General features: G+C 39.5%; 1 protein-coding gene across 2 annotated transcripts in view; it reads right to left on the bottom strand.

Moving 5' to 3' along the window:
* The window catches only part of LOC117517405 (complement factor B-like), a 35535-nt gene extending 17847 nt beyond the window's left edge, over window positions 1-17688 (bottom strand). Inside the window, exons 1-11 of one of the 2 annotated variants that reach the window (XM_034178408.1) lie at window positions 17587-17688; window positions 14522-14586; window positions 13932-14138; window positions 13663-13848; window positions 13139-13315; window positions 12936-13022; window positions 10768-10907; window positions 7714-7858; window positions 7498-7626; window positions 7314-7424; window positions 3888-4022 (exon numbers count right to left, since the gene is read on the bottom strand). In XM_034178408.1, coding sequence (XP_034034299.1) covers window positions 3888-4022; window positions 7314-7424; window positions 7498-7626; window positions 7714-7858; window positions 10768-10907; window positions 12936-13022; window positions 13139-13315; window positions 13663-13848; window positions 13932-14138; window positions 14522-14586; window positions 17587-17594 — 1390 coding nt within the window. In that variant the 5' untranslated portion in view covers window positions 17595-17688. Of the gene's footprint in view, window positions 1-3887; window positions 4023-7313; window positions 7425-7497; window positions 7627-7713; window positions 7859-10767; window positions 10908-12935; window positions 13023-13138; window positions 13316-13662; window positions 13849-13931; window positions 14139-14521; window positions 14590-17586 lie in introns of both variants that reach the window. The other variant, XM_034178407.1, reaches the window with a different exon arrangement.
* Between the last annotated feature and the right edge of the window lie 3499 nt (window positions 17689-21187).

Raw genomic sequence — 21187 nt, 5'->3', positions numbered from 1 at the left:
TGAATGAACTGAAGGCTTTTCAGGGAACTTTTAGGACAACCTGATAATAATGAATTACAATAGTCCAGCCTAGAGGAAATAAATGCATGAATTAGTTTTTCAGCATCACTCTGAGACAAGACCTTTCTAATTTTAGAGATATTGCGTAAATGCAAAAAAGCAGTCCTACATATTTGTTTAATATGCGCATTGAATGACATATCCTGTGAGAAATCTTGGAGTCATTTTTGATCAGGATATGTCATTCAAAGCGCATATTAAACAAATATGTAAGACTGCTTTTTTGCATTTACGCAATATCTCTAAAATTAGAAAGGTCTTCTCTCAGAGTGATGTTGAAAAACTAATTCATGCATTTATTTCCTCTAGGCTGGACTATTGTAATTCATTATTATCAGGTTGTCCTAAAAGTTCCCTGAAAAGCCTTCAGTTAATTCAAAATGCTGCAGCTAGAGTACTGACGGGGACTAGAAGGAGAGAGCATATCTCACCCATATTGGCCTCTCTTCATTGGCTTCCTGTTAATTCTAGAATAGAATTTAAAATTCTTCTTCTTACTTATAAGGTTTTGAATAGTCAGGTCCCTTCTTATCTTAGGGACCTCATAGTACCATATCACCCCAATAGAGCGCTTCGCTCTCAGACTGCAGGCTTACTTGTAGTTCCTAGGGTTTGTAAGAGTAGAATGGGAGGCAGAGCCTTCAGCTTTCAGGCTCCTCTCCTGTGGAACCAGCTCCCAATTCGGATCAGGGAGACAGACACCCTCTCTACTTTTAAGATTAGGCTTAAAACTTTCCTTTTTGCTAAAGCTTATAGTTAGGGCTGGATCGGGTGACCCTGAACCATCCCTTAGTTATGCTGCTATAGACTTAGACTGCTGGGGGGTTCCCATAATGCATTGAGTGTTTCTTTCTCTTTTTGCTCTGTATACACCACTCTGCATTTAGTCATTAGTGATTGATCTCTGCTCCCCTCCACAGCATGTCTTTTTCCTGGTTCTCTCCCTCAGCCCCAACCAGTCCCAGCAGAAGACTGCCCCTCCCTGAGCCTGGTTCTGCTGGAGGTTTCTTCCTGTTAAAAGGGAGTTTTTCCTTCCCACTGTTGCCAAGTGCTTGCTCACAGGGGGTCGTTTTGACCGTTGGGGTTTTTCCGTAATTATTGTATGGCTTTGCCTTGCAATGTGGGGCGCCTTGGGGCAACTGTTTGTTGTGATTTGGCGCTATATAAATAAAATTGATTTGATTTGATTTGATATCCTGATCAAAAATGACTCCAAGATTTCTCACAGTATTACTAGAGGTCAGGGTAATGCCATCCAGAGTAAGGATCTGGTTAGACACCATGTTTCTAAGATTTGTGGGGCCAAGTAACCTTGTGGAACTCCATAATTAACCTTAGTCTGTGAAGAAGATTCCCCATTTACATGAACAAATTGTGATCTATTTGATAAATATGATTCAAACCACTGCAGCGCAGTGCCTTTAATACCTATGGCATGCTCTAATCTCTGTAATAAAATTTTATGGTCAACAGTATCAAAAGCAGCACTGAGGTCTAACAGAACACGCACAGAGTTGAGTCCACTGTCTGAGGCCATAAGAAGATCATTTGTAACCTTCACTAATGCTGTTTCTGTACTATGATGGATTCTAAAACCTGACTGAAACTCTTCAAATAGACCATTCCTCTGCAGATGATCAGTTAGCTGTTTTACAACTACCCTTTCAAGAATTTTTGAGAGAAAAGAAAAGTTGGAGATTGGCCTATAATTAGCTAAGATAGCTGGGTCAAGTGATGGCTTTTTAAGTAATGGTTTAATTACTGCCACTGCCTGGCCTCCAAAGCTACGAATAAGCTACACTTATTACAAGTACCATTACTGCTAAAGGAGGCCGAGGAATAACTAAACGTTTCACACCCAGAGCAGAAAAGTGCAGGAGAGACAGGAGAAGCCGCCATGCTACACCGGCTAAGAGCTAGTAGCTGCGCTAAGCTAGCGGATTCTTAAAAACACACAAAGTGAATAATGTGTAAATAATTTAGAGGTGATTCAGCAGAGGGAGTGCTTTAGTTAAGGCACGTGAAGATTACACTGTGAAACAAATCGTTATCTAGTTAACTAGATCAATCTAACTGCGCAGATTAAACAGCTAACAGATACAGCAAAACACCGCTGTGCTCCGGAACAGGAAGTGATACAATACCGCAGTGAGAGTCAACCACCAGTAGAGTAGCAGAGCCAGTGTTGCAGGCATAGATATATGCCTGCAACACGTTTCAAAGAAGTTGGGACGGGACAACAAAAGACTGGGAAAGTTGATGAATGCTCAAAGAAACACCTGTTTGGAAACAGGTGAGTGTCATGATTGGGTATAAAAGGAGCATCCCCAAAAGGCTCAGCCGCTCACAAGCAAAGATGGGGCGAGGATCACCACTTTGTGAACAATTGCATGAAAAAATAGTCCAATCGTTTAAGAACAATGTTTCTCATTGTTCAATTGCAAGGAATTTAGGGATTCCATCATCTACAGTCCATAGTATTGTTGTGAAAGTGTTGGAACACGGACCCACAACAGGGGGCGCAATGAACGGACAATGGAGAAAGTAAATAACAAGTTTTACTGTCGTGAAAATGCACAACCAATACAACAATTGACAATTTGGGTTTACACCGAATTCCACTGGTGTCGTGTGGGCAGGCTCGAAGGTAGGAGACGTCCGTCCGAGTCGAGCCGGAACCACCCAGATTTCCCCTGCCACCGAACCCTGGAAATACTGGAACCGCCAAGTCCCGAATTCCCAGGTGGCCACTGCCTCCGCTCGTCGGATCCGGTACTGCTGGCAAGAGAACAAACACACAGGTGTGGATGCGGCTGCACCCAGTACACAGAGAGGGAAGAAGCTGACTCCACCTCACGTCAATACTGCAGAAAGGTGAGTACTTCTCCAAGCAATTTAGCTCACAATAATCAGCTGTCCTGCAAAGGTTTAACAAATCTTTTAGCCAGTTAATCAGAATATTAATGCAGAGAACGTTACCTCTAACGTAAGGCGATATCTCGGCACTGAGGTGGAGACGCCGTCCTCCTGATATACCTCTGTGCTGAGTGGAACAGCTGAGTCTGGTGATGGGTGACAGCTGTCACCCAGGCTACTCCCATAAGGCGGCAGCGCCCTCTGGTGCCTGGAGCCCGCACTCCAGGCAGGGCGCCCTCTGGTGGTGGTGGGCCAGCAGTACCTCCTCTTCAGCGGCCCACACAACAAGTATACTCAGAAGATTCAGAAAATCTGGAGAACTTTGTTCACGTAAGCGGCAAGGCCGAAAACCAACACTGAATGCCTGTGATCTTTGATCCCTCAGGTGGCACTGCATTAAAAACCGACATCATTGTGTAAAGGATCTTACCCCAATTCACTTCAGAAAGCCATTGTCAGTTAACACAGTTCGTCGCTACATATACAAGTGCAAGTTAAAACTCTACCATGCAAAGTGAAATCCATACATCAACAACATCCAGAAACACTGCCGCCTTCTCTAGGCCTGAGCTCATTTAAAATGGGCAGACGCAAAGTGGAAAAGTGTGCTGTGGTCTGATGAGTCCACATTTCAAATTGTTTTTGGAAATCATGGACGTCGTGTCCTCCAGACAAAAGAGGAAAAAGACCATCCAGATTGTTACCAGCGCAAAGTTCCAACTGAAAATCACACATTTTTCCTGTTGTCTTTTTGCATGTTTGCAGAAGTTGAGAAACATGGTGTTTTTTCAAAGGGAGTGAAGATTAAGTGAAAAGCTTGAACTTGTTTTGTTTCATTATGAAAGTAATCAAAAACATTAAAAGAGGCAATGAAGAATTGAATTAAGTATATAAACTGCATGTGCACTCACCAATAATCTCATCAAAGGTCTCTTGAAGTTGGACGAGGTCCTTTAGCTTGAAGAAGTGCTGGCCTCCAGTCCCTACTGTGAGCTGATTGAGGTCATCATCAAAAATCTCACCTCCAATGCCAAAAATATAAATGTCTGTAACAGAAGACAAACTCAAATATAGTGTGGTAAGGCCAATTGAATATTCTGTTGGCAGTGATGGGCACAGCTAACCTAAAAGTTAGGTTTGATAATTTAATATTTAACTGTGGTAACACTCCTGTGATACACTAGGGTCCTGTCCAGGGTGTATCCTGTCTCACGCCGCACATACCCTGGCTCTAGCCCCCCGTGACCCTTGATTGGGGAAGCCAGGTATAAAAAATGAATGAATGAATTTAATAAGGCAAATATGAATTTAACTGTGGCTTGTTTTTATGTCCGCCAAGGACGTAATAAAATTGTTGGCCTTTATTTATTTACGAGGTCTGTCAATAAAGTATAGGTCCTTTTTATTTTTTTCAAAAACTATATGGATTTCATTCATATGTTTTTACGTCAGACATGCTGGAACCCTCGTGCGCATGCGTGAGTTTTTCCACGCTTGTCGGTGACGTCATTCGCCTGTGAGCACTCCTTGTGGGAGGAGTCGTCCAGCCCCTCATCGGAATTCCTTTGTCTGAGAAGTTGCTGAGAGACTGGCGCTTTGTTTGATCAAAATTTTTTCTAAACCTGTGAGACACATCGAAGTGGACACGGTTCGAAAAATTAAGCTGGTTTTCAGTGAAAATTTTAACGGCTGATGAGAGATTTTGAAGTGATACTGTCGCTTTAAGGACTTCCCACGAAGCGAGACGTCGTGCAGCGCTCTCAGGCGCCATCGTCGACCTGTTTCAAGCTGAAAACCTCCACATTTCAGGCTCTATTGATCCAGGACGTCGTGAGAGAACAGAGAAGTTTCAGAAGAAGTCGGTTTCAGCATTTTATCTGGATATTCCACTGTTAAAGGAGATTTTTTTAATGAAAGACGTGCGGACGGATTGCAGCGTCGGCTCGCAGCTGCCGCGACGCTCCGCCACAGGAAAAACACCTCTGTTGGAAGCCTTAAGGACAAGTTGGAACATGTCCAGCTGTTAAACAATTTCTCATATACTCACTCCACTGAAAGCCATCAAAAGCCGCCTGGATTTTACAAATGGTTATCAACACGGAGGTGTTTTTCCTGTGCTGCCGCACCGCGTCGGCTGCGTCCCGACGCGCGGACCCGTCCGCACGTCTTTCATTAAAAAAATCTCCTTTAACAGTGGAATATCCGGATAAAATGCTGAAACCGACTTCTTCTGAAACTTCTCTGTTCTCTCACGACGTCCTGGATCAATAGAGCCTGAAATGTGGAGGTTTTCAGCTTGAAACAGGCTGACGACGGTGCCTGAGAGCACTGCGCGACGTCTCGCACCGTGGGAAGTCCTTAAAGCGACAGTATCACCTCAAAATCTCTCATCAGCCGTTAAAATTTTCACTGAAAACCAACTTCATTTTTCGAACCGTGTCCACTTCGATGTGTCTCACAGGTTTAGAAAAAATTTTGATCAAACAAAGCGCCAGTCTCTCAGTAACTTCTCAGACAAAGGAATTCCGACGAGGGGCTGGACGACTCCTCCCACAAGGAGTGCTCACAGGCGAATGATGTCACCGACAGGCGTGGAAAAACTCACGCATGCGCACGAGGGTTCAAGCATGTCTGACGTAAAAACATATAAATGAAATCCATATAGTTTTTGAAAAAAATAAAAAGGACCTATACTTTATTGACAGCCCTCGTATTTGTCTGTCTGTCTGTTAGCAGGATTACATCAAAAATACTGCACGGATTTTGACAAAAATTTTTACCACAGATACATATTAGGCCAAGGAAGTACTCACCAAATTTTGAAGGTGATCCAGATCCGGATCCGGATTCTGGATAATGATTCACTTTATATAGGCTTTGAAATATTACGTCAAAACTACTTCACGGATTCTCACCAAATTTACACCATAGATAGATATTAGGGCATGGAAGACTCCACTGCATTTTGGAGGTGATCTCAATCCGAATTGATCTCTGTTTGCTCTTGTTTTTTTTTTTTTGTTTGTTTGTTTTTTTGCTCCAAAACCCAGGAAAACAGAAACAAAAAATAGCTGAAATGTTATTATTATTGAAGAGTAAACAGAGTTTCCCAAAAAGGTTTGGTATACTAAGGTCAGATGATGATCAGGATGTACATAGTAAATAACTAAATGAAGAAATGAAATTCAACTGTAGTTTCCATTAATGCAATCAATGCAGTCTTTATTCACAGAAAGTCATTAACAGTTAAGAAATGTGTAAAAATACACATGGAAAATATTTTAATTATCTCATTAATGCATTTGATTTGGTTTGTCCTCCTGCTGCTCCATTTCCTTGAGGTGATGCTTGTTACGTTCATACAGTGTCAGTTTTGGTTCTTGGATAAATATATAAAGTCCACCAGGAACAAACATGAATAATTTTAAGGTCCAGTGAGCTTATGCCGTGGGTCATCTGTATTTTGGTGGCAGCGGACCAGTAAAGCTGAAACTTGGTGTGCATGTTCCAACCATTGAGGACACCAAAGTTTGAGGCATTCTGAGTCAATTTCAAATTTGCCCGCCATGGTGGTCATTTTGAAAATCTCATATATAGCCATTTGTTAGCCGTTTATGCAGCAACTGAGCTAAAATGTGCTACAGATGGCAGCAATCAGCAAGCCGAAAAACATATCCAACAGGTTTTGCAAAATTTTGACTTTTGACCTTGATATGACCCCTGGACTGTGATCACATCCACTTTTCCTGTTGTCACTTTAAACATCTTCTTCTCAGAAACCACTGACCCAATGAAACTGAAACTTGGTGTGCATGTTGCTGCTACCCACAAGGACACCAAAGTTTGCTTCAGGCATAGTGATCCCATTTCAAATATGGCTGCCTTGGCGGCCATATTGAGAATATCACCTAGAGCCATTATTCAGCAGTTTTTAAAGATACTGAGCTGAAATTTGGTACAAGGGTAGCTAGTAGGTAGCTCGAAAACATGTCTGACAGGCCTTTAAGATTTTTTTAAATTTTGGCCTTGATACAGTCTTTGGGGTTTGGCCATGTCCACTTTTCTAGCTGAAAATTTAATGTTTTTGATTATACAGGTGAGCCAGTGTCCATGCCACTATTTTTAAAAAGGATTTAAAGTTTGCAAAAATAAATTTAGTGGAAGCTAATTGGTCCACTAATGGTTTTCAAAGTTAGTTGTGAGCTGATTAGTTAAACTGTACCTACACTGAACATGACAGGTTTGTTCATCGGAGGACAGCACACTCTCAACAAATTCAGTTTTCAGCAATACTGAATACAGAAATTCAGCAAGAGAAAAAGAAAAATTAAGCTTACCGAGATATTCATCTCTTTTGTTGGTGTCTTCTCCACCCGTGGGGTTCATATATACCATCTGCTTTATTGCTGCCACAGTTTGGGCAGGTGACCCACCCATATTATATGCACCTGCAATGAAAAGCAAAACTTGAGCCAGCATCTGATATTTAATCATTTTAATACTGATCTCATCATAGAGTACCATCTGTAAAAACGATGATGACATGATGGTAATCCTTAAACGTTTCTCCGGCACGTTGCTTTATAACAGCGATTTGCTCCAACATTTTTCGGAAGACAAGGTTCAGATCTGTTCCAGTCAGCTCTTTCTCTGTAAAGCAACATTAAACATGCTGACAATTACATAATCCTACAGGACTGGTTGCTAGAAACATCTGTTCTGGTCTCTTTAACTTACCACCAACTGTAAATGTTTCCAATGCAGTCTTGATCCTGTGAAGCTCTTGTTTATTATCCAAAAAGTCAATTATGTTCACAATCTCAAATATTTCCGCAGCAAAAAAGACAATTTCGTAGTTTGGAGTGACTGAAAAAGATGCAATCTGAGAAGAGATTGAAGAAGTAATCTTAAATTAAACAGCTGTAACAGTATTTGGCGCAACAACAACAACCAAAAACTCCCTACTGAATCAGCTTTGCAAATGTGTTTCTTGATGTAACATCCCTGCATGTATCCAATTGCTTTTGGTTGTTATTTTATGGAGTAATTGATCATCATCAGCAGAAAGAGGATCCAGTAATGTTCACTGACAACAAGCCAAAGGCTTCAGGCCAAGAAGCATCAGTCAACATTATGATGTGACGCTCAGAATGAAATGTCATTGTAATGTGCTGTTGTCGTAGCAGCCAAATAGGACGAGATGTATTTAGATGTCAGGAGTGCCACTGTGTCAAAAATATAGGCTTCTTACAGTATATATAAACTCACAGCAAAATCCTCTTCTGCTAAAAGGATCATTTTTCAAACAGACATATTTAATCAGACTTTTTAGGATCAGTATGCTGATTGCAGGACAAACTACACAAAATATCTGTAAAATGTAAAATTTTAATGAGTACACAAGTGTTTATAAATTAGAATTTAATTATAAATTAGGGGGAAAATGGAGGTGGCGAGGTGGAGTCGTAGTTAACACTGTTGCATCACAGCAAGAAGGTCGTGGGATTGCTTCCCACGTGGGACCTTTTTGTGTGGAGTTTAGATGTTCACCCCATGTTTGCGTGGGTTCGCTCCGTCTTCCTCCCACATCCAAAAGACATGCAGGTTAGGTGAATTTTAAAATTTAATTTGACTGAAGGTGTTTGTTTGTTTACGATGGCGTTTTAGGGCCACATTGATTTTTTTTTATTTTTTTTTTTTAGACTTCGAGAATAAAGTCGTAATATTACGAGAATAAAGTTGTAATATTATGAGAAAAAAGTCGTAATTTTACGAGAAAAAAACTCATAATCGTGAAAGAGATAAAAAGCTTGATTCCGGAAATGAAACACTGACAGCACACAAAACAGCCTCCGTGACTCCTCTCTGTTGTGCCGCATCCACGTCAAACTTCTATAAAACGGTTTTGCTTGTATCATACCCCAAGTCTGAGGCATTGTTTAGTTAACTACTTCTAAGGCTGTTTCCCAAAAAAAAAAAAACCTTCTATTCAGCAACAAAAGACTCAGCTAGATACATTTATCATCACAAGTCCCTTCTGCTGCTCCTTGTTTGCACTCGGGGTCACCACAGCAAATCTGAGGTGGATCTGCATGTTGAATTGGCACAGGTTTTACACTGGATGCCCTTTCTGAAGCAACTCCACATTACATGGAGAAATGTGGCAGGTGTGGGGTTTGAACCGGAAACCTTCTGCACTAAAACCAAGTGCACTAAGCACTTGGCCACCACCCCCTGCCTCAATACTGTACAAGTTCAACTGAATAAAAAACATGTTCTAAAGTTTCTTTTCTTTGTGGTGTATTTTGTGGTGAAATATGCACCAAAATGCAGGAAATGGCACCTAAAAATTCAAAAATTTCTGCTCCTCCCTCCCAGTCATGACTTACTAGTTTGCAAATCCATGCCCCCCCCCCCCCCCCCCCCGCCCTGTCCCTTTACAAAATCTTGGATCTGACCCTGCACAAATGTATTTCTCCAAAATCTGTGCCTTTTGAGAGAATAACTTGAGTTGTGGATTAAGAAGAGATACTGTACTATCCTAGTCTTATGATATGATATGATGATATGTTCTGATATTGTGGAGTTATGCCGGAAAAACTTCCTGCCATGTAAAACTCCCTGGGTGTGTGTCGCAACCGGTTTCTGTTCCTTGTTTACATAGCCAGACCGGCCTTGGATGCATGTTAAATGCATGCGAGTCCTGCTCTTTGAACTATTGACCCTCCTCCCCTCCCACACACACACACACACACACACACACACACACACACACACACACACACACACACACACACACACACACACACACACACACACACACACACACACACACACACAGGTAATGGCGGGTTATGCATCTTTCCAGAAATGTCTCTCCTAAAGAAATCAGGTTCTGAAGCTAAAAAGGCTTCTGACCATTGGACTCAAAACAACATAAATCTGGCTTTTCCTAAACTGCTAAATGGTTCCATTTGAATCGGCGTTGCCATTCCGTCTCCTCTTTGTGGAGAAAGGAGCACAGGGAGGAGTGGCCAAAGGTAAACCACTGTTTTTGTCTGAGGTACTGGTGCTTTAGTGTGTTTGTTGGACCATTTAAAAAAAATACTGAACACAAATAATTACCCAATCTACACTCTCTGTAAATCATAGTTAAATCTCTCCTCATAGAAAATTATGATTATAACAAGACATACACTATAAACCAACACATTTCATTTTCATTAGCATTATACACCACATCCAAGAAACATGTATTTCACCACTATGTTTGACGGATGAGATGTTTTGAATGACACAAGGGATCGACTCTTTCTGAATCAAGTCTCATTTGATTTGATCTCATAAACAATACATTTTTTACCATCTCTTACTTTGATTTCAAGATGTAACTTTACCCATTATCATAAGAACATGACCAAAGTTAAACTCGAAATTACAGCCTTGAAATTTAATTGCAAGCACGGCTGTTCCAGTATTGAGTAGGTACATCATGCCAAATGATCTGAAAAGAAGCCCATGCTGCCTTCCTTGTTCTTTATTCTGTTCCAGTTCTGAGCTAAAATGAAGCCTGTAAGGTTTTGAAATCAGTACATTGTTGCTGTCTGAAAGCAAATGCTGCACATTCTAAAGAAGAATGAAACTCTGTCATTCTTTTCATTAGAAACAGTTTTGTAACAGTTCTTACCCTGAAGCAACAATTTATCAATTAAGTGACACGTTGGTTTTGTGACTCTTTATCTAGTGGCTTTTTACCATATTTAACCAAGAATAAATGTGAGTGTTTCTTACTTTTGTAATAAGCTTTAGAACAGCATTTCTGGCACTGATGAAGTCATCCTTTGTGATGCTCTCTGAAACATCCACAGCAATGTAAATATTAAGTGTCCCATTTTTTGTAAGTCTGATTTTTCTCCCCTCTTGTGTGTCATCTGAAAAAAAACAAAACAACAAATACTTTTAGAGTTGCATATACAGAAAGAAATTGTACATTACAGTAAATGTAATAATATATTAACACATTTGTAGGATATGTAGTATATCTACTTGTACTGTTTGTAGTTCACTTTATCAGCTCTGCAACTATGACGACCTTCAGAATTTGAAACTGTAGTTTGTGTTGTTGCATTGATTTCTGTAGTGTTACTTCTATCAATATAATATAATGTACAATGAAACATAAAGTCTGCCTCAAAATTGTCAACATGGATAGTTCTCTGACTGAGGCTGTAAAAAAAAAAGTTTTTGCAAAAAGTCTTGTCTATTGCAGAGGTGCATACAATTCAAGTTACCTGACAGCCGCAGAACAGGTTTTGTACTCACAGTGGAGGTACTGGGACAATTAACGAAAAAAGGACATGTCTTCTTCTCCCCCCCCATGTCTTTATTTTTATGTAGCATGAAATGAGCTTGCTTGTCAGTTGCTTTCATTTCCAACGCCGTCCACCAAGGCCACCACTGCTTGTATAAAATATACCTGAGGATTTGGTGGATTATTTACCGCACCACACAGGGGTGGTGACCAAGTAGTTAGTGCATTTGGTTTCAGTGCTGAAGGTTCCGGGTTCAAACTCCACCCCTGCCACATTTCTCCATGTAATGTGGAGTTACGGCAGGAAGGGCATCCAGCGTAAAACTTGTGCCAAATCAACATGCAGATCCACCTTGAATCGGTTGTGGTGACCCGGAGTGCGGTGAAAAAAGACAAACAAGGGAGCAGCCAAAGAAACTTTCTTTTTACTATATATATATATATATATATATATATATATATATTTTTTTTTTTTTTTTTACTATATATATATATATATATATATAGTAGTATGGTACATTTTGTTATGTTACAGCTGTATTCCAAAATAGACGAAATTCCTTTTTTTTCCCCTCTCAAAATTCTACACACAATACCCATAATGACAATGTGAAAATGGTTGTTTTTTATTTTTGCAAATGTATTAAAAATAATAAAAAACAAACTAAAAAATCACGTGTACTATATAAGTATTCACAGCCTTTGCCATGAAGCTCAAAATTGAGCTCAGGTGCATCCTGTTTCCACTGATCATCCTTGAGATGTTTCTGCAGCTTAATTGGAGTCCACCTGGGGTAAATTCAGTTGATTGGACATGATTTGGAAAGACACACACCTGTCTACATATAAGGTCCCACAGTTGACAGTGCATGTCAGAGCACAAACCAAGCATGAAGTCAGAGGAATTGTCTGTAGACCTCTGAGACAGGATTGTCTTGAGGCACAAATCTGGGAAGGATACAGAAACATTTCAGACTGGGGTGACGGTTCATCTTTCAGCAGGACAGTGACCCTAAGCACACAGCCAAGATATCAAAGGAGTGGCTTCAGGACACCTCTGTGACTGTCCTTGAGTGGCCCAGCCAGAGTCCAGACCTGAATCTGATTGAACATCTCTGGAAAGGTGCACTGATGCTCCCCATCCAACCTGATGGAGCTTCAGAGGTGTCCTGTCATTATGGGGTGTTGTAAGTAGACAAATGAGGGGAAAAAATAAATTTACTCCATTTTGGAATAAGGCTGTAACATAACAAAATGTGGAAAAAGTGAAGCACTGTAAATACTTTCCGGATGCACTATACCTCAGAATAAGTTATGTCACAGTCCTTTTATGGCACCCAAGCCTCAAGTTTAAGACCCCTGAAAATAAATGTGTCAAAACATCTTGCTGCTCTCCAGCTTCTACCAGACAGCTTCAGAAAGTAGTAGAAATCATTAATGAAATGTTGGACGTCAATAATGATTTGAAAAAGTAAGAAACCAATCAACAGCTGTAAAGTGGATTAAATGTAACTGCAAAGGAGTTTGTTTCGAGTTACAAAGATTTGTGTTAATATTAAAATATTAAATAATAAAATAATAAATAATATTAGCATATATTAACATTAAGAGCATGAAGATAAGATTTAAATTAGTTTCAACATCTTACCAACAGGTTCTAAAGTGGTCAAGGTTTCGGTGATTGAACTGCCAAAGGCTTTTGCAACCTCCAGTGGTGTGTCAAAGGTGTGTTTGTCTGCAGAAAGCAAAAAAGGCCACAAACAGAGGTTTACTTTACAGACCTGATCGTGGTTTCTATGAAACTTCCAGCTCATGCATAAGTTGTGTACTGTATGCAGGTACATATCGTACAGTAACACGCTGGTTCCGTGCCAGTCCACTGGCCGTTCTCCTGACACACTCTTTCACTCGGACCCACTAAATTCAGGTTGCTGTTGCACATATATTTCACTTTGTCATCAATACCAAACTGGTTCCCATTCCTGGAGGCACCAGCTGGGATGCCCGGATCAGCGCAGTGATCACCAGCTGTGGTACCAGAAGACAAAACATACAGTAATATCATGAACATGATAATAAATTAGAGTTTAGTTCACATGGATGTGAACCACTGATGGGATGCAGCTGGAAAACCAGGCAAAAAAAAAAAAAAGTTCAAACCTAAGAATACAAATTCAGCTAAAACTGTAGGCCAAAGGTCAAATATATGTTTTCATACTTATTTAATAAACTTTGTAGACAGACGAATCAAGTTAATTAATACAGTGTTTTTGTTGTTGTTGTAGTTTTGCAGCAGGGTGGTAGTGCCAAAAAGTAAGAAGAAGAGGGAGAATAGAAGACAATATGTTGGCTTGTTGTTGTTCGTGATAACATACAACCACGGCTACAGATGGGAGTGGGGCCGCTCCATTTTCCATTTGGCAGACAGACACGTCTGGATGAACCATACAGTGTGTATCCAGAGTAACACTCGTATGTGGTCACGTTGTTCACAAAGTATTTCTCCTGAGAAGGAACAACATTCCCGTTCAGCAGGACAGTGGGGTCCGGGCATTCAACCACTGCAACAAGGAAGGAGCTCAGTTACTTTGGCGAGCAGAGAGAAGGACACAAGGTGTGAAGCATCATCATCATCATCACTTACACCTGCATCTCTGAGGGCGAAACTTTTTGGGTGTTGGATTCCATTTGCCGGTGAGCTGGCACACACGGACCAAATCAGGATATGGATAATATTCCTCAGGACAGTGGTAAATCAGTATACTGCCTGGCTCCATCGTCTTGGTCAGCGTGTAATCACCTCCTTCAATGCCTAGTAACTCATCTGGACAGTCACACCAAACTTCAGCGCCTAAAACAAAACAAAAAACAAAACACATCTGTAACATTTGCAGGAGGTGCAGTCGGTTCAAAACAGACTTGATTATAACTATTCAGGAGTATATTAACCATATTATAAATAAAAACTAAATATTTATCAGGTTTAAAGGTTATTATTAATAATATTAATAATAATAATAATTTATCTTAAATGTACCTGTTGAATTACAGAGGATTGTTTTTAAAATGTAACTGGAAACTGTTTAATTTCAAAAAAAGGGATTCAGCACAGCTAATTGTGCAATAGTTAAAACAGCCTAATACTTTTGTAATAAATAAATAAATAAAAGTTGACTTTGAGAATTATGTATAAAACACATATTTAAATTTAATATGAAGAGAAGAAGAGCTCACCCATGAACAGGAGAACTGAAAGTGCAGCAAACCAACTCCAGCGGAGAGAAAATCTCATATTGAACCTCCTAGGGAACAAAATAAAAATGACAGATGTCACTGGGTTTATATTCATGTTCAGATAAGGATTCTCAAAATGAGGGACTGGACACACTCTCTCTGTACGTATTAACGTAAAAACAAATATAAGAAGAACAGTACTATGCATCACAAGCAACATAGCAGTGTCATTTTCCAAAGAATTCATTGGAGAAGATCCAAAATAAATGATGTATCCTCTACAATCATTCCACCCTGTCAAAAGAACAGCTCAAGTACATCATTAGAAGCTCAAAATTATCATGATATTCATGCCCATGATGAGTGTATGAAAACTGTAGATATGACAGGAAACAAATCTTTTTTAAAACAATTTCTTCAAAGATCAGTGAATCAATTTATAAAGCCAGTTACTGAATAAAATATATAAGTAAATCAGTCTTTCAGGGTCCCAACATGCAACGCGTGAATGGAAGAGTTCCAGTCTGAGTTGTCGCTGTGATAACTGGTGTTAACATTATTGTTTAATGAAAAAGACTAATCAAAAGATAAATAGGGTGAAAAAAATCATTAGCAGATTTTAGATTTCAATGACCTCTATGAATTTTATTAAGTCCAATTTGCAAAAGGTATTATAGAGAAAACTGTTTCATCGCAAGCTATGAATTGTTTGTTATACATGTTAATTCATAGAATGTGCCTAATCTGTCACATATATAGTATAAACTTATGTTTTCTGCTCTGATGACTGTGCACAACAAAAATTCCAAACATCTGGCTTGCTTTACAAGACTTTACTGTAAGTGACAGATTTTCATGCATCTGTTCACAGATAAGTGAATGCATGCTGAGACAGGAACTTTATCATGCACATAAGAATTTATGGGTCCCTGAAATCAGGAATAAATGAACTCTCTGTGGTGCTACCTATTACGGTTGTTGAGATATGATCACATAAAAGTAAGAAAAACTTGTGATTTCAGGGCACAAACATTTCATCGTACATGATTAAAGTCACTATTACTAAATGTAATACGTATATTCAAGTCCTGTATTCTGACTGCAGTCCAAATTTATATATACTGATTATCACCTTGATTGATACAGATAAACAGAAAAAATAACAGCTGTGAATAGAGAGACTACTCCCATAGTGTATGACTCAACTATAGGCACTGGCAGGCTGACTACACTGAATACACATACAACATTTTGCAGTAAGTTATTTTTTTAAGAAACCTGATTAAAAAAATTACAGGTTTTGAAAAAAAAAAAATCCAGGGAGGTAGGACTGATGAAACAACTTTTGCCCAAGACATCAGAGAAAACACTGAAGGAGTTAAGAGGTTGTGTGGATGTGATTGGAAAAAATGGTTATCAGGTAACTTTGGTATGTTAAAAGCAATGATTTAGATATGTTAAAGGATATGCATGCTAGAATATGCAGAAGGAGAAGAAAAAAAATGTATTTATAAAACACATATCTGTCAAAATGCTTTACAATACAAAGATAGTAAAATCCAAACAATTGAACAATAAAACAAGGTACAAATGGAACAGAAATAGACTGCAGACAAGAAGAGATACAAAATTAACATTCCAATCACACATGATCACGGTGAACAAAGAGGTAAGAACATCTGTTAATCATCATTATACTAACTTCATATCTACCCAACTAATCACAATGTGTCTTGTATAAAAAGAGAACTCACAAATCCTCTGCAATGAATTATGGGGTACCTCAGGGTTATGTTTTAGGTCCTTTTTTATTCTCACTTTGTATTGCACCCCTTGATCTAAGACTGTGATGCTATGGAATTGCTTTTAACTTTTCACTGTAATGCTGATAACATGCTCAATATTTACATGCCTATTAATGAAAATAATCTTGGTCATATTAGAATTTTAGAGGACTGAGTGGTTTCTCTAAAAAACTGTATGTCAAGTAATAGCATACTTCTAAACTCAGACAAGTCTGAAATGATGGCCAGTGGTCCTGTGAGACACAGACACCAGCCTGGTTTGATCTGTACATTAGACAGACAGCAAAGAATGTGTTTTTCATTTGCAGAATATAGTAAATCTTCTACATATTCTGTCCATGACTGATGCAGAGACATTGGTTTGTGCTTTTGTTTCATCTGGAATTGATTACTGTAATGTCTTACTTCATGTCTTGTCACACACTTGTATTAGAAGTCTTCAACTGGTTCAGAATACTACTGTTACAGTTCTAACTATTTGAAGAAAATTTTACTTTCTCAACACAATTTTAGCCTCACTTCTTTGGTATCCTGTTCATGTGAAGACACATTTTATGAGTCTGTTGTGAGCATACAATTCTAAATGGATTAGCACCCTCTTATCTGTCAGATCTTAATAAAACATAAGTACCAGCCCATGGTCTGGTTTATCAAAATGCAATGGAAAATGGAATTACTGTTCCAAAAGTAAAGAAGTCAGTGGGTCACAGAGCTTTTGCTATCATGCACCTTTTCTGTGAAACTGTCTGCCTGCTGAGATAAGACATTCTAATTGTGTTGAGTAAATAAAAAATTACATGAAAGGAATATATTTGTATTATTCAGTATTGCCTTCCACCTGACTGAGAACTATATTAAGCAGTTTTTGAAGGTGATTTGCTTCGGTAGTTCAGAATTTTATAGAATCAGCTGACTAACTGTAATTTTTCACACCACCATTATGGTCTTAGGCCCAGTAAGAGGACGGCATTTTATTCTCCCTTCTGAATCTATGACTCCATAGGAAAAGAATGTAAAAGCAAGAAATGTACTCCCCAAAACTGAGGCTTAACTGTATACAGAGGACGTAACGTGGTCATAAGAAACACGGGTAGAGATAACACAACAGTACTGCTTGAAATTAAAACAGAATAGGCTTAGACTTATATTTTAAAACAATGTGCTAAAAAAGAAAAATCATAACTGATTACTCCAAATTCCAACACTTTTTTCCTCTTCAAAACCCGTACATAAAATGCATAATTTAATGAATGAGGTTACCTGTTCATTTTGATGGCCGCAGTCCAAATAGCACTCTGTTCTGGTTATGTTGACTTTAAGTAGGCAGCAACTTCTCATTTTCTGATCCAGAATTTCCCGCTATGTTTACTCCCACAGTCACATGATGGACTTTAAAAAAGAAAAACAAAGTAAAGCAGTTGTGAAACCAAATCAAAGTACAAATTGCTTCACCATTTCCCAAAAGTTGGTTGCGCTGTTGGTAGAGTGCATTAATCAGGTTGATTTCATTCTAGTTCTGTTTAAAAATTTGTTACAGGCGGAAAAACACTTCACGAGACATTCAACATAGAAAAGTTACACCACACTGTGAGCAAAAATAAACAGAACGCAAATCAAAAAAGACAGCAAGGAAGAACATGTACATCACTGTGACGGCTGAGGTTGAGTGTTGATTACTGGCACACACACACACACACACAAAGGCTAAATGATGCCCAGAAAGGTGGAAGAGGTTGTGATGGAGGGTAGGTCCTGGCTAAAAAGAAGTACAGTGAAAGTGAGGCACTCGAAACAGCTGAAGACTCTCAGCTCTGGTTGCAAGGCTCAGAAGCAGAGGCCAAGGCAATAAATGGCCTCCTTTGCAGATTAGATTAGATTAGATAGAACTTTATTGATCCCTTGGAAAGACTCCCTCTTGGAAATTGAGGTTCCAGCAGCATTGTGTAGCAGCACACAGGGTAAGAAGCATACAGAGTATCAAAAGTAAAAGTAAAAAAGAAAAACAGCCAGCCAGACTGTATGAACAGCTGCAAGATTATAATGGTCCAAGAACAAACCCACCCAGAGCTGAGACTGAAGGAGACTGGAGACATATCGGAGAAGACAAAGAGGGACACAGTGATTAAAACAGAGGGGATAAAATTACTTGAAGGCAAAATTGCAGAAACAGCAGACTTTCAAGATTCCCTTTCAGAGAAAACAAAACTCACTATTCCGCCTCCTGTGGTTGCACCTTGTGTGTGCATGTGGTGCTGTAGAAAGGTTTTAGACCCTCTAGGCATTTGGTAACAACATAGTATTTGATTTTATTATCAGCATGGGTCAGCAGGAACCCATGTTGGACACCAAATGTCATTATTAATGGCATTATTAATTTACAACCCCCCACCCCCTTTAAAAAAAAAATCTTTAAAAAAAGCAACAATAACGAATAAAGTCCCTTGTACCGACGTGACAACACAAACAGTTACATTCAATCAGTAAAAATTGATCAGGTATGTTTCTGATTTTTCAGAAAAAATATTTACAATATTAAAATATTTTAAGGATAAATTAAAGGAGAATTGTGGGGTTTTAAAACATAGAAAAAGCATTTATTTAAATCTGAGAAGCAGGTTATTTATAAATTTATAATGACATTTTTTAATGTATTTGTTGTAGCAAGGGTGGCAGCTAAGTGATTAGTGTGCTTGGTTTCAGTGCAGAAGGTTAGTGGGCTTCCAGCTGTTAACAGAATCTGGCCTCCTGGTCTTTCTGCACTTTTGATGAAGGGGCCATCTGGGCTTCCATCTTCTGGTGGTAAGCTGCCTCCTGCCTCTGTAGTTTGTAGATCTTTCCTGGATTTTTTTTTCTACATGCGCGGAAGTGGCGTGACCAGCCAGGCTGTAACACAGGAAGACCACTAATCTATATATAAAACTGGATCGCTCATTGGCCAATATTTTTGAAGCAAACCGGCCGCCATATTACCACTCGCATGTACGGCTTCTGAACGTCTTTTCTTTCTTTAAAATGCCCTGTGCAACTATAAACTGTGCAAATTGCCAGTTCACAGTCTGTGGACGAACATTTCACCTTGTGAGTATGATTGAAATGGAAAGTGATGAACATTAAGATTGAAGCAGCAGGACCTTCGTGGATCGAACCCACGCGGCTCGCACAAAAGACCGTTCCTCTACCAGGTCAGCCAAAGGGGAACTCCCCGTTAGCCAAGCTAGCGGGAACGTCTTTTCAATTGGGACCCGGGACTTTCATCCCGCTACAATTTGAAGAGTTCTATAACAACAACAACAACAACAATAATAATAATAATATGTGGCTTGTGTGTAGCCACATATTGAGTTTTTTTGTTGGACAGACTATTTTAAGACATTTATTAGATTTACATGTACATAGTTTGGAGCTTTAAGCGTTGTTGTTACGAGCTTTATTACTAATATTATGCATAATAAATATTGTCATTGCAGGGAAAACCACCTCCCTTGTAGCTAGTTAAGCGGCATTTTATTGTTTCAGTGCAACTGCTAGAAAATCCACAATTGATATATTATCCATCATGACTTGTTATCCATCCACTTTTGTTCTTGTTCACTTCTGTTCATGATATGGAACCACAAAACGTGTACAAACTTTGATTAAAGAATCATAATATTTAGAAATGATTATTTGTCCCAGAGTAGAATAGAAGGGGAGAATGTGATAAAAGTACTAAAAGAAAGGAAGGAAATACATAACTAATCATGGCAGACATAGATTAGGAGGGATGAAGGTTACATTAACTGAAGAACAAAAATAAGGAAATGAGAGAATAAGCTCGGTTATTCCTCTAAATTGCCGACGTTCTAATAAACCGTCTATGTGTGGTCCACATAACTTGCGAGTGGTAAGATGGCCGCCAGTTAGCTTCAGCGGTTTGTACGGAGCGTGCGGACCAATGAGCAGCTATCCAGTGTCCAGATCAGCGAGGAAGAACCACAGAAGAGTTGCCAGGTTGTATTGTAATAAGCGAATCTCTCTCTCTCTCTCTCTCTCTCTCTCTCTCTCTCTCTCTCTCTCTCTCTCTCTCTCTCTCTCTCTCTCTCTCTCTCTCTCGCTCTCTCTCTCTCTCTCTCTCTCTCTCTCTCTATATATATATACACACTCAACAAAAATATAAACGCAACACTTTTGGTTTTGCTCCCATTTTATATGAGATGAACTCAAAGATCTAAAACTTTTTCCACATACACAATATCACCATTTCCCTCAAATATTGTTCACAAACCAGTCTAATCTGGTGTGATCCACCATTTGCCTCATGTAGTGCAACACATCTCCTTTGCATCATCCGTGAAGAGAACACCTCTCCAACGTGCCAAACGCCAGCGAATGTGAGCATTTGCCCACTCAAGTCGGTTATGACGACGAACTGGAGTCAGGTCGAGACCCCGATGAGGACGACGAGCATGCAGATGAGCTTCCCTGAGACGGTTTCTGACAGTTTGTGCAGAAATTCTTTGGTTATGCAAACCGATTGTTTCAGCAGCTGTCCGAGTGGCTGGTCTCAGACGATCTTGGAGGTGAACATGCTGGATGTGGAGGTCCTGGGCTGGTGTGGTTACACGTGGTCTGCGGTTGAGAGGCTGGTTGGATGTACTGCCAAATTCTCTGAAACACCTTTGGAGACGGCTTCTGGTAGAGAAATGAACATTCAATACACGAGCAACAGCTCTGGTTGACATTCCTGCTGTCAGCATGCCAATTGCACGCTCCCTCAAATCTTGCGACATCTGTGGCATTGTACTGTGTGATAAAACTGCACCTTTCAGAGTGGCCTTTTATTGTGGGCAGTCTAAGGCACACCTGTGCACTAATCATGGTG

Source organism: Thalassophryne amazonica, chromosome 9, assembly GCF_902500255.1.
Source record: "Thalassophryne amazonica chromosome 9, fThaAma1.1, whole genome shotgun sequence".
NCBI classification, from domain to species: Eukaryota; Metazoa; Chordata; class Actinopteri; order Batrachoidiformes; family Batrachoididae; genus Thalassophryne; species Thalassophryne amazonica.
This window is presented reverse-complemented; position numbering and strand designations above follow the sequence as displayed.